We start from the raw sequence: 13,650 nt of genomic DNA on the forward strand, positions 1-13,650 counted from the left end.
ATTAAAAAGTAATAATAAATTTGAAAATAACAATGAGTCAGGTCATTATTATATCGTAGTTTTATTTAAAAAATTAACTGATTATTAAGAAATAATAAGTAGATATCAATCACTCAAAAAAAAAAAAGAGTAGATATCAAGTTACAAATTTGGATGAAATCAAACATTCATTTTTAGTTTTTTACCACTTAGAAGCAAAATGGATAAGCAGCCCCAACCCGGCCCGTAGATGTTTGGCCGTTGTTCAAGGGAAACGATAGAGCATTTGTTAGTTAATCGTTAACCCATAGTTGCACGTATAATTAGAGAGCAAAATTACTAAATTAGCGGATAATTAATTTCTGAGCGGCCGTAGCGGGTGGTGGTTGTTTTTTTTTTTTTTTAAACTTCTCAATTGCTGACATGAGCTCTTCGACGGAGGCAAATCAAATCAAATAAATAGCTGAAACTGTTGTTCTTCTCTTCAACGTAAAACTCCAGGTCAGGATCCGAATTCCGGTAAAGTGTTCCTTTTTTCAAAATCAAAATGCCTCTAAATCGTGATTGCATTCGCTATGCGGGAAATTCATAACCATTTTTGGATCTTGTTTGTTGATAGTAATTTAAGCTCTGTTGCCAGATCTAATTCTTTTGCTGATTGCATTTTCAATAAATTGTCGAATTATGATGCGCCGGTGCTTGGATTTACAAAAATCAATTGCATTTCGAATTTGAGATGTTGATTTCAAGAGCGATGGAAAAGTAGCGGTAGATGAAATTTGTTAGCTTAGTTTTATGAAAAGCGTTATCTTTAGGAGTAGCCACTGATAAGCGTTCACAAATGCGATGATTTGCTGGTTTCATTGGCTCAAACTGTTATTCTTTGGCTCCATTCAATTTTCACTTTCGCTACTTAAGCAAAAAGTATTTTTGGATAAAAATGTAAGACAAGATTTTGAGAGTGTAAAAAACTAAAAAATTTATTTTTTGGGACAACGAAATGCGTACTTTTACTTAGATTAGTTTTTGATTGACTGCTCAAATCTGATTAATTTTGCTATTTTACTCATGAAATTATAGTTTTTTCTTTTGTTCAGAGTAATAGTGAAACTTTTAATTGCATTTGAGTAGTATTATGAACTCAGAGTCTGCGGATTCCTCATCTCAACCTCTCGCTAAAGCTTCTGATGGTGAAACTCCTGCTGAAGCCACTGATGTTAAACCGCCAGCTAACACTAGTGATGCCAAACATCAAGCAAAAGCTAATGAGGTTGAACCTCCTGCCAGAGCTGTTGATGTTGAACCTCCAAAGGCCAGTGATAATCCACCTACTGTCACTGCAAAAACTAATTCCTCGTATGATTCCCCACCATCTGTGTTATCCTCCACTGCCATATCTTCTTGGGCAAGAAATTTGAAATTTCCACAGCCTGTAGCACCGTCACAAGGCTCTCAAGCTGGAAATGCTGGGACTTCAGCTTTTGCGCGCTTCACCAGTGGGCTTGGATTGCAGTTGCAATCAATGAGTCTACCACCGGATGATAGTGCAGAGCATACCTCTACAGCGACACAAGCTGTTCTTGAATCATTCAAAAAGGGTATAGTTGATTCATCTCGGAGTGCAGTAAAGGCAGTGCAGGTCAAGGCACGCCATATTGTCTCACAAAACAAACGGAGATACCAGGTAGCCTACTTTTGTTGTTACTGGTGGTATAATTTTAATCAAAATGCTTGATATCAATCACAGTTATCTTGAATTCAGATATTATTCTGCACTGTTCCTTGTGAACTTATTCTAATTGCTAAGTTTTTCATTTTTTTGTTTTCCTGACCATGACTAGAAATTCATTGTCTTTAAGACTTATATATAATCAATACCAGAGATGTAATCAATTACATGCTCAAAAGAGTCTTTAATGCATGATATGCAGGAGGGAGAGTTTGATTTAGATATGACTTATATCACTGAGAATATAATTGCTATGGGGTTTCCTGCTGGTGATCTAAGCTCAGGGCTTTTTGGATTCTTTGAGGTAAATTTACCTGGTTTACACATAAATTCAATGTCCAAGTTCACTTTATGGTTTTATGGACTGTAAAATGTGATGCAGGGCTTCTATCGAAATCACATGGAAGAAGTAATCAAGTTTTTTGAAACTCATCACAAGGTAGGATGTTGCATACATAGCAAAGGAATCTTTTATTTATTCATTGGATAGGTCTTGGAAAAGGGTAAGGTGTTCCGTCAACTACATAAGGAAATATTTGGAAGTGGGACATTCTTTTTTAGAATTTTAAATTGGAATATGTAAAATTGTAAAATCTGTGATACTACATGCCTAACCAATATTGCAAAAAAATTTAGGATGGAATATTAACTAAATGACTAGATGAGATTAGATGAGAAAAAGGGATAAACTTTGGGAAGAAATATATGACTTCCATCAAAATTCTTTGGAACTATTTTGGAAATATCGTTTATGTTTCAGATAACAACATTTACAGTTAAATAATTACAGAATCCATGTGGAGATGGAGGTGATGAATAATTGTTGAATTTTGTCTTTGATATGATGCTCATCACATGGATTGGAAGAATGTATTACCATTAATCATTAGCATTGATTTCTAAGATCTTAATCTGTGAAAGAATCAATGTCAAAGTTTGTCTCATTAAAACAGAGGTTAGGAGGCAAAGTTGCTAGACTGGGGGTAATTGAGACAAAAAGTTTTAGGGTTATTGGACAATAGTTGAATAGTAATATCTTTCTCTTTCCTTGCTCTATTTTGCTTTTTCTGCAGAATTAAAAAGGAAAGCTCAAAATTTATTTTTGTTACTAGCTGGTAATAGCACATTGTAGACTTTTAGTTGCTCTAAGTTTTTGCATTAAATATGGTTGTATGTTGTCTGTGAGTAGGTATGACTTAGCTTACATTTCTGAAGCTTATTGAAGCCCTTGTTTTTTCACATATTTTATTTCAACATTTTTGTGCAGGGAAGATATAAAGTGTACAATTTGTGTTCAGAGAGGTTGTATGATGCATCACTATTTCAGGGGAAGGTTTATTCTTCATCTCTATTTGCCTACTAAAACCAATTGTATTATGGTAGTCAATGCTCCTCAACTTGTGAGATGTCAATGTTTAGAACTAAATATATGCATGTGTTTGATGTTGTTTGGTTCTGTAACTATATCGCGTGGTAGATTTTGAACGATTTTGGAGACTGCATATTTACTATACAAAATGCCAGAGCTTCTTCTTAAACAATGCTTTTGCATACCTTCCATTATGTTGGGATTTTGATAATACTAATTTTTCCAACTTCCCCTTAACGTAACATCCAACATTTTTACAGGTTGCAAGTTTCCCATTTGATGACCACAATTGCCCTCAACTTCAACTCATAAAATCCTTTTGTCAAAGTGCATACTCATGGCTGAAGGAGGACATAGAAAATGTGGTGGTTGTTCACTGTAAAGCTGGTATGGGAAGGACAGGATTAATGATTTGCAGTCTTCTTTTATTCCTTAAGGTGTGTTTTGATTATCTCCTCGATAGATCTGTGGGTTTTTAGCAAAAACTTGTTGCTTTTTTTTGGTTCCATTTTCAATTCGTTTTATGTTTGTATTAATACTTTGCTTTCTTCAGTTCTTTCCGACAGCTGAAGAGGCCATCGACTACTTCAACCAGAAAAGATGCATAGACGGGAAAGCTCTGGTTCTCCCAAGTCAGATTGTCAGTCATTACTTCAAAGGAAAATTTTGATCTTTTATGTGTTTGATATTTTTTTAACATCATTCTCATATGTAATATTTTTCTGTTTTACTTAGAGATATGTCAAATACTTTGAGTGTATCCTAAGACACTTCAATGGAGAAAATCAGCCTGGACGTAGGTAGGGTGTCTCATATCTGTTAGATTGTGTTATATTTACCCTAAATAATGTACTAAAGTTATCGTCTTACAGGTGCATGCTCAGGGGGTTCCGGCTTCATAAGTGTCCCTACTGGATTAGGCCCTCTATTACTATCTCCAATCACAGTGGTATGTTTTGGTGTTTATGTAGTCCTTCATGATGTTGGTCCTATTGATATTATGCTGTGGGGCATTGGCCCATTTCAATTAATATACCTTGGGAAGTTCCATACTATTGAAACTTAAATAAGTTACAATTTTTTCTTTCTCCTTTTCACAACTTTAATTGAGATTCCACCCCTTAACCTTCCATTCACTTCCACACATTCTATATTGGACCTGTCTTATCTTCCTGAAGCAATGGGCCAAATATGTCCTGGCACAATGGCACAATAATGCAAAGCATAATTTTCTCTTTTATCTGCTTTCCTGTGAAGTTATATACAACAGGATTCTTTTTTTTTTTTTTTTTTTTTGGTGAAGATATACAAGATGTTTCACTGTTTTCCATATCTTGTAATTTTCTTCTCAGTACATGATGTGCAAATGTGATAACAGCTGCATTTTTCCTCACCTCAGGAACTTTGTTCTCTACAAGAAAGCATCCAAAAACGAAGGATTTAATGGTGATTCTTATCTTTTAAAGCCATATGGTTTCATTTTAGTGCTGTGGTTGTTTGTGTTAATCTGTCAGTTCTCTGCTAAGGCGTTTGCAATTGCAGCCAGAAGATTTCTGGATTAAGGCACCTAAGAAAGGGATAGTTGTTTTTGCTCTGCCTGGGCAGCCTGGTCTCACAGAATTGGTGGGTGACTTCAAAATCCAATTTCATGACCGTCAAGGAGATTTCTACTGGTCTGTAATATTTCTCTTTTGTCTTGTTCTGTATCTTCAGTTAATTAAAATGGAAAGTGGGGTCATTTTCATCAGACAAGTTATTCGATCTTGTATTGAATGAATTTACTATTTGCCCAACTTAGTCGTTAGCACATTCATGAGCAATGGTAAGCAAAATTGCCATTTCACTATGGAAGATTGTGCATTCTGTCTTCAAAATCTGTTTCTTAGGCAGTTGCTTGATTGCCTCGAGGATTATGCTCTCTTCGTAAGGCATAAATTTCTTTAAGATGTGTATAATAGTTTCCCACAGCTGATACTTCTTTTAACTTTCCTTTTCAGTTGGTTAAATACAACAATGATAGAGAACAGAACAATACTGGACACCTCTGATCTTGACGGTTTTGACAAGGTAAATGGCTTAATAACAGGTACTCGTGTGTTGAGTATGCTTTTTCTTCTTCGTTTTCCACATTGTGTTTCATTCTGTTATTCATTTTATAATCTTTCTTCTGGTGACTTGTTAACTTTGCTATGTAGATAACTGTGCCTTACCCTGGATTCAAGGTTGAACTGGTAATGGTAGACTATGACGGTATACCACAGTCAAATTCTAATACTAATTCTGTCAACGAAGAAACTCAGGGTAACTCCAGTTACACCAAGGATGGAGTCACGGCCCGTTCAAAACACAGCAAAGTTTCTGGAAATGAAGACAATGATGATGTATTCTCAGACAGCGATGAGGAGGAATCAGGGGCTTCAAGGAGTAGGCAGACTCAAGCTGCTGGAGCTGGACCTGCAGTCTCCAGCCATCTAACTAACCCTGCAGCTGAGCAAATAGGGACGTCCACGCATGGAACTCATCAACTATCAGTCAAAAATCAAGAGCGAGCGTTGAGCAATGCTTCCAAAGACGTAAGCATTAATGGAGTTGGCAAACCTTGCTCAGGACTTGAGATCCCCAATCTGGACTCCATGGGAGCAAGTGATATCAAGGCGATTGCTGCTGATGCATCAGTCTTCAGTTTTGGGGATGAAGAAGAAGATTATGAAAGCGAATGAAGTCATGAAGCATTGCTGAGAGTGTTGCATAAAGGTTGGAATGAGAAATGCCCATCAAAGAGTTGATTTATTGTATTCATTGCTTTGATTACTTCATTTTTGATATAGCAGGGTTCATTTTCCATTGGGCAGCTCGCAAAATTGGAACACAATATTCCCACCCCACTCCACTACCAAATAAAATAACCCTTTCAAGCTGTTTCACCATTCAGGCACATAGGCCGTGCTTACTTGGAAATCTAGATCAGGCATGTTTGGTTTGTGGAACCACTTCTCCTTCCAGAATGAAGTACAAATATAAATTAAAATTAAATTCATTGCAGACAGAAAGTATGAGTCCTAACTCAGAACAAAAACTGAAGAAAACACTTCCCCCACCATTTCAGGGGAAACTAGCGAGACTATACAAACTACTCAGTGAGTAAGTTAAGCCCCAAAATTGTTTTTTTTAAGGCTCTTTTTCATTTTATCAACCTTCTTTTGAAGATCAGATATGATCTTATCCTGCATAACAATTCGAAAATCTTTCTGTTTCAGTTCTTGCTTCAACCTCTCAATCTCTTAAGTGATCATCAAATTGATTAAAATTTACCATTGTTTCCTCTACAGGTTTCTGATCTGTCCTAAGCCTTTTGGACTCGATAGATTTCTCCTCACCCTGAAATGCTCTTTTATTTGACAAAACTTGGCACTGAGAATCGTCCTGTGCCATTTTACGGATGTACATACAAGCAGTTACTCCTTTGCCAAACTGAAATGTAACTAGTTTCTGAGGTAGTCCAGATGAATCCTGAGATAATAAATAAATAAATAAAAGATGTAAATAGCAATTTACGTATAAAGAATGCATTGGCATTCAAAAATTGTCCATCACAAATCATGTGGAACAAGAAAAGATTATTGATATATCATCATGAAGAAAACCAGGGTTTGCTGTTAAAAATACATACCTTTTCTTCATTGCCTTCTATATTTTCAAATGCTCGGTTTGCTTCTTGAGGGCTATTAAAGACAGCAAACGCAGCGTAATGGCGACCTTGAGCCTTTTTAGATGGCTGCCAAAAAATAAATCACCATATTAGAAACTCAGCGTGGATAATTAAGTGCAAATGAAGGAAAAGGAACTTGAAGCTAGAGTGCTTGTCAGGAACCCAAGTCTTGATGTCCAAATCTTAAAACTTTGAACTATCTATTATACAGGTCATCTGTACCACTTCATCCCTGAATATAGTAGAGGAGTTTAGATCAAGGACAATATAGTCACCTGACAACAGTTTCCTTTATGTAGGATTGTTTGAGTTTTAACAATTTAGCTCATCTTTCAATTGCCACGTAGAAATGCAGTTCATCATAGTATTAGATAAATACTCAGATGATCATGAATTTATCAATTCAGTTATCCCAATTAATCAATTTTTCATGCATAATATGTCATCAGAAACCATCACTTCACTAGCCTCAATCATTTAAACATAAGAAATGCAGCACTAAGAGGTAAAGAAAAAGGCAAGCCAAGATTTCTATAGAGAAAACAAGATAGAAATAGAAATAATCAACCTTCATTTCAATTGCAACATCTCCAGGGATGACTCTAGATATTTCTTCCCTAGGAACATTGATCGGTATCCTATGGAGCAGTAGCTTTTCCATTTCAGCTTGGGGCACCTGGTGTTACAGAAAATTAAAATCAATTCAAAGAAATTAAGATACATAGGCGATAATCATAAGCAGTTGAAAATAAAGATGACCAGCAGTCACATGTCCATACGTCTTCTTGAACCAATGGAATGTCACCATGCTCTAGCTTAGCAAGAACTAGTTTCATTGCAGCACACGCATCATCTAGACAGTTATGAGCAGCACCAGGCTTTCGAACTTCATATCCCAGTACAGACTGTAAAACAATGCATGGAACAGTTAAAACAAGCATCTCAAACTACCAGTAGACTTTTGCCATCTATTCCACCATGCAAGATCTTTACTAATAACAAAGCAGTGTTAATTACAATTAAAGAATGAGCAAAATAAAGGGGATTATTCACAAGCCATCCAGAAAACATCCTAAACAACCCAGATGTGAGTACTTAATTTAAGTGGCCAAAAAGATAAAAAAAAATGCAGTACTTCATTTGACAGGTGTGAAACATGCAAAAACAACACATGTAGTAGATCAGGTCCTTTCCATCAGGGAAAAAAAAAAAAGACACCTAGTACTTGCCTTGCACAAGTTATTCAAAGACGGTCTTTTAGAGATAGATGCATCCAAATATTTGAAGATATATGAGGTGTCAATCACTCTTGCATGGTCTATCTTTAACACTGTATCCAAAAAAAGATAACATGAAAGGTTAAAAATGACACCAGAGCTATAACCTCCCTATACGAAAAGTTCAAGTCTTATAGGCATTTGAATCTAACATAAATGAAAATGAGGTCAAACTTTTAGCCATTATAAAGCATACCTTGCAGATCATTGTGTAAACTGTGGCCCACTAAAATAGTCCCATTGGATAACAGCTTCTTCATGGATTGCTATGAAAAGCAATCCATTTTGCTCAGACAAACAGCATTGAAGGAGATCTAAGAAACAGAGAAATTAGCCATGCCATACCTGTATGTCTGCTACCGAACAAGTGACACAATCCAAATCTCCTGCAGCAACTCCTGTAATCTCAGTCCGATAATCAGCCACTGCTTTGTTTGGATTTACAAGTTTATCAATTTTGACCTGAAAGAAACAAAAACCAGACAAAAGTTTTCTTTTTCTTTTTAGCTACTGCAATATAACCAAATTATAATTAACAATTAACTACCCTTGAGCTCAAAGCAACTTGAAGACACAAATTGCCAAATTAATAACTCGCAAGTTTTGCATTCTTTTGAGGTGGTACATAAAACATTAGTTCGCATTAAGATGCTGTAGCATCAAAGGTCCTTTTTTAAATTCTAAAAAGGAAAAATCTAGTTGATACCTGTAAATCACGATCCACAACACAAACTCTCACTAACGCTTCTGTGCCATCTTCACAGAGAACCATTTCACAATCAACAGCAACCATGGCATTTGATCTCAACATCCCAGATTTTTTAGGGAGCTTGGTAATGATCCATCCCTACACCAATGGATCAGCATATAACTATAAAAGGATTTTGAAAATGGATACAATTATAACTGAGATGAAAGGCAAAGATGATAGCTACAAACCTCATCGCCTGTTGGGAATGTATAATCTAGTGGATATTGTGGGTGTTCCAAAGTTAAACGAACAAGCCTCTGCACTGCCACCATAACCCATTAACAAGAGCAATTACAAATTCGTTGTAAGCAACTATAAATGCAACACTAACAAATAAAGATGTTCCATACTATACCTGCTCAGGGGATTCATTACCCAAAGATTGTTTTCCAAATTGATTAACCGTGGCCCTATTTAAGTGGCCTTGCAACATTCTATCAAAAAGCTGAAAACAAGCAAGAAAAAAGAAAACATAACATTAACACCCTAGAACCTTGATTGCTAAACAAAAAACAGCACTCGAAAACAAACACCATGGCAAATACAACAATCAATTACCTTCAAATCATTTGCTTTAGTAAATGTCTTAAGAAAAGACACCAAAACATCATTAGACCGCCTCGACGGATCACTCAAAGAAGCACCAAACTTTTTGTCATAAGAATTCAAAAACTCCTTCCATCCTCCTTCTGTACCTTTCAGTCCTCTCTTTTGAACTAACTTGACGATTTCGACTAGAACCTGTTCAATTTTTTTCCTTAACTTATCAGCACAATGCATGAAAATTTTGAAGGAAAAACCTGAATATCAATAAATTTAACATTTTATTTTCAAATTAACATCCTTTTGCCTAATAATAACGGAATTAACGAACAGACTGAAAGAAAATGCAATAGTTGCTGAAAAGACCGCTCTACCTTTTTCTCGGCCGTGTCGAGTTTCTCGTCCATGCGGGGTTCAACGAGAGAGAGATTGAAGGAGGCGGGACCGATCAGCTATGGGGGTTTAGGGTTTTTGGATATTTCGAGTTCGACTCAACCGATTAGACACATTTAAAATCTAGACCCGGATCCAACCCGTCAAAATTGTCCAATTAAATTTTATTTATGATTAAAATATTTTTATAATAATTTTAATATTTTAAAATATATTAAAATCAAAATCAAATCAAATAAATATTTATTAAATCATATGATAATATCTTAGATGGAATTAATCGAATTAAACCTGAAATTTTTATTTAAAGTCCGGTTCGAATTAAATTAAATTCATTGATTTAAGGAATAATATGATCAATGAATATCCTTAAAGTTATTTATTTATTCTAGTGTTAACAAAAATTTACACATTTTGGTAGAAAAAAAAAGTTATTCACTATTTTGGTACTCAATAAAAATTTGAATAAAAATAATAGGGAGCCAATTTGTAAAAATAAAATATTACACTAAACTCAAAAATTAGAATATCTAATTAAACAACCCAATATAAGTTGGAGGCATTATTTAGGGTAACTTCAATGATTGTAATGAAATATTTTTTAAAAAAGTTATTGATTCTATTAGGAAAATCATTTATATTTTAAAGTTAAAAGATTAAGTTTCCTTACCATTTGTGTTCTATTAAAAGTTTTGATATGACAGAAACCAAACCTTTATAGAAAGTAACCTAAAGCTTTATATAAAGATTAGAAAGTAGTACCAGCCCAACGCCCCCAACCTCCCACGAGCTAAAGGGCCAAACCTGCCTAAAGAGTCAACCACAACAACATCCACATCTCACAAACTTCACATGGATGGAGAATTCACGCTAATTACAATACAGAGACACATCTGAACAAGTAATGACAGAAATCAACAATGAAAGAAAATAAAAAATGGGTTTCAATTCTTGCAATAGAACCATCCGGCCATTCCGAAAAACAACAATGAAACAGTGAGTCCGACAAAAATAGATTGTTCGTTACCCAAAGGAAAGAACAATGAGATCAGAATAAATCATCCGGCTGTGAAAATGGATCATTCACAAAAGATACCACTAGAATCATTGCTGTTGTTCTTTGTTCTAGTCTATGGTCCAGGAAGATATCAATGGCTTTTTCTGCTAAATCTGTCTAGAGATTTATTTCAACAAGGTTAAAACCTTATTATTGACAACACATTTAACATATCAATGATCAGAAATTTTTTTTCTAGAAAGTCCTTCAATGAATTTGATAAACTTCCAAATTGAAGTCTACCATTAACAGCAGACAAGTAAAGTCAGTCGAAAAGCTTTAAATGCTGTTTTAACCCAGTCAAAGAATTCAAGGTCCAAGCAGACACCAGCCATGCCATATGAAACTAAATATAAAGACTCCAAACGATGGAAACTTCTTTCTCAAAAGTCACCACTCAAAAAGAAAAAGGACTCACAGTGAATGTGCAATGACTATATCAACACAGGACCATGACCATTCCAAAAATAAAAGTAAAAGTTTTAAAACAAATTAAAGTTGCCAGGAATCACTCAAAAAGAGGAGCGAGAGCTGTTTACCATCTTGCACCAGACACTCAAGCTGCCACATAAAGATATATCTCTAATTGCAAATTAAATGCAAGTTACTCCAGACATTCGATAACATTCCATAAGAAGTCGCAAACACATGTACACAACCATTGAAAATATATATAATGGACAACATCAGCATACTGCTGAAGAAATTGCATATTTAACAAATTAAATTAGAGCAAATAGAAAGGGGGAGGTGGATTAAGGAGATGCAGCTATAAGCAATAATGAGAAAATCCTTCGCCACTTGCTTCCCGTTGTCTTCCCTTTCAATGTTTACAAAATCCAAGAAAAAAAATTTAAATCAAGAAATACAATTAGGCATTTTTCAAAAAAGAAAAAGATTCATCTCAGTGAAATCAAAAGACTGCAATTTGTTCAGGGCAAGAATATTTTCCAACCCTTACAAAGATCATTCACAGATCATTTACAAGTTGCTATTGAAACTATCATCACTGTTAGACCACCTTCTGAATGTGCATGCCACTAAATTTCTACCAGCAAAAAGCCCCAACTTTGACCTCAATAATGCTAATCTACCATTGCTGCTCGTTGAAGCATCTGGACCATTTACTTGGCCACCCACCAGCGGTAGCTCCACACCATTTTCATGAACTCCAACATCACTGGTACTAGCCTCAAAACCACCATCTATTTCACAAGCATCCATACTGATAATCATTGATCCCCTCTTTTCACGCAACCACTCGCCAGCCTCATTACTCACCCCTTTACATTTCCTTACCTTAATTTTCACCAAACTGGGACAACCCCAAGCAAGTGCTTCAATCCCAATATCCGAAATATTACATCCCTTGATGCAAAGTTTCTTCAACACCGTACATTTTGCAGCAATGCAAGCAATCTCGGCATCACCAATAGTTCCACTTCCACAAAGTGCTAATCTCTCAAGTTTCGAACAATTAGAAGCAATGGCAGCCAAGCTCAAATGGGTAGCATTAACACCAATCAAAACAAGTTCTTGTAAATTAGGACAGTGTTTGGCAACAGCAACCAAACCCTCATCTCCAATCCTGTTAGTCCTCCATCCGTCGACATGAAGCTTCCTCAACAACTTACAATGCTCAGCTACACAAACAAGCCCGTAATTCGAACACTCCGGGGTTTTCACAATATGCAAATTCTCAATTTCGGTACATTTTGAAATCGCAGATAGCCCTATATCACTTACTTGAAGCCTCTCAAGGTGAATTTCCATCAAAGAATTATTATTGCTATTGCTATTATTGTTATTAAAATTTAATTTTTCTTTTCCATTTCGATTTTGACTTCCAATTAATTGAAGGACTCTATCCCAGTCACCCAAACAATGAATAATTTTCAAAGTTTTAAGGTTTTTCGATCCAATCACAAGCGGTTCAAAAGACTGACCGTTAACGAGCTCTTTCAAGCAAATCATTTTCAGGGACGAAGCCGCAGCTCCAGGGCCGATCGGCTCAGCTCCGTCGTGGATTCCTCTGAGCCTTTTCACCGATAACTCTTCCAAATTCTTGCAATAATCGAGGACGGCGTTTAAAGCTTTAGCGCCAAACATGCAAGAGCCACAAGAAAGTTTCCTTAAATTCTTAGAACTCTGAGCAAATACCGACATTCCTTCGTCGCTAATTTCGCGGCAACCGCGGAGCTTCAGCCGTGTAAGGTTTTGGCAACGGATTGAGATCATCACCAACGCGTCGTCGTTTAAGCTGATTGATTTACGGCTACAACGTAAGGCGAGCTTGGTTACGGAGTCGAAGCGCGTGAAAAGAGAAGGCAACGAAGCAACGATCTCGGATTGGACGTTGAGAGACAAACGGTGACGGCTCTCACCGTCCACGCGCAACCACCTCTTGCAGACAAGGGAACACCGGTTCCGATCGCCAGGACCGAGGAATTGGAAAACATAAGCCAAACACTCGTCGGGAATCTCGGCGGTGAAATCCCGATTCGCCACGAATTCATCGGGAAATTCCTCGCTGGAAACAAAACCAGAAGAGGATAAAAAGCTGAAGCGATCGCTGAGGGAGTTTTCCCTGTCTAAAGCTGCGGAAGGGGATTGGCCCATTGTTGCGGGTGGAGAATACGCACCACCGAAGGAGAGTAACTGGGAATAGCCTCTCTTTTTTTTTCTTTTTTTTTTTGGTTTTATTTCGGTTCTTTGTAAGGATTCAATTAGGTTTGGGAATTGGTTTTCGAGAGTGAAATTATAAGGCGCAAAAAGGGTTGAAATTAGGTACGTGCATTTTGGCCCCGTCAAATGCGGGTGCGTGTCCTCGTCCCAATCGCCAC

The 13,650-nt window shown here is 36.4% G+C and overlaps 3 protein-coding genes across 9 annotated transcripts; 1 reads left to right on the top strand and 2 right to left on the bottom strand.

Annotated features, from left to right (window-relative positions):
* Positions 1-187: 187 nt before the first annotated feature.
* LOC18611191 (phosphatidylinositol 3,4,5-trisphosphate 3-phosphatase and protein-tyrosine-phosphatase PTEN2A-like) lies at positions 188-6,642 on the top strand. 7 transcript variants are annotated; one of them, XM_088807553.1, is made up of 14 exons: positions 188-480; positions 1,077-1,663; positions 1,911-2,012; positions 2,091-2,147; positions 2,976-3,041; positions 3,338-3,514; positions 3,631-3,717; positions 3,813-3,877; positions 3,950-4,026; positions 4,477-4,523; positions 4,620-4,750; positions 5,075-5,144; positions 5,273-5,831; positions 6,407-6,642. In XM_088807553.1, the coding sequence occupies exons 2-13, from the start codon at positions 1,115-1,117 to the stop codon at positions 5,795-5,797; spliced, it is 1,953 nt and encodes a 650-aa protein (XP_088663679.1). In that variant the 5' UTR covers positions 188-480; positions 1,077-1,114; the 3' UTR covers positions 5,798-5,831; positions 6,407-6,642. The 7 variants fall into 7 exon arrangements, with proteins under 7 accessions (XP_088663679.1, XP_088663673.1, XP_088663675.1 ...); XM_088807547.1 differs by lacking the exon at positions 6,407-6,642 and adding an exon at positions 5,909-6,012; XM_088807549.1 differs by lacking the exon at positions 6,407-6,642 and adding an exon at positions 5,930-6,012.
* On the bottom strand, positions 6,075-9,878 carry SDN3 (small RNA degrading nuclease 3). The gene is given in 13 exon segments (XM_007047317.3): positions 6,075-6,359; positions 6,361-6,587; positions 6,748-6,852; positions 7,355-7,462; positions 7,566-7,691; positions 8,016-8,116; positions 8,260-8,329; positions 8,409-8,525; positions 8,770-8,910; positions 9,003-9,071; positions 9,170-9,259; positions 9,373-9,555; positions 9,732-9,878. Coding segments are annotated over 13 exon segments (1,506 nt in total). The 5' UTR covers positions 9,765-9,878; the 3' UTR covers positions 6,075-6,223.
* Positions 9,879-11,579: 1,701 nt separating this feature from the next.
* SKIP2 (SKP1/ASK1-interacting protein 2) lies at positions 11,580-13,650 on the bottom strand. Its single transcript, XM_007047320.3, has one exon. It carries the CDS (start codon positions 13,424-13,426, stop codon positions 11,789-11,791), a length of 1,638 nt encoding a protein of 545 aa, XP_007047382.3. The 5' UTR covers positions 13,427-13,650; the 3' UTR covers positions 11,580-11,788.

The sequence above is a fragment of the Theobroma cacao genome, chromosome 1, assembly GCF_053813885.1.
Source record: "Theobroma cacao isolate CCN51 chromosome 1, ASM5381388v1, whole genome shotgun sequence".
NCBI lineage: Eukaryota > Viridiplantae > Streptophyta > Magnoliopsida > Malvales > Malvaceae > Theobroma > Theobroma cacao.

What these genes read in the sequence shown, in the direction of transcription:
- LOC18611191 (XM_088807553.1), top strand. Translation starts at nt 1,115, where the DNA reads ATGAACTCAGAGTCTGCGGATTCCTCATCTCAACCTCTCGCTAAAGCT. An exon ending in CATCACTATTTCAGGGGAAG is followed by an intron (nt 3,042 to 3,337) that starts GTTTATTCTTCA and finishes ACATTTTTACAG; the next exon opens with GTTGCAAGTTTCCCATTTGA. An exon ending in CGTCAAGGAGATTTCTACTG is followed by an intron (nt 4,751 to 5,074) that starts GTCTGTAATATT and finishes TTTCCTTTTCAG; the next exon opens with TTGGTTAAATACAACAATGA.
- SKIP2 (XM_007047320.3), bottom strand. Translation starts at nt 13,426, where the DNA reads ATGGGCCAATCCCCTTCCGCAGCTTTAGACAGGGAAAACTCCCTCAGC.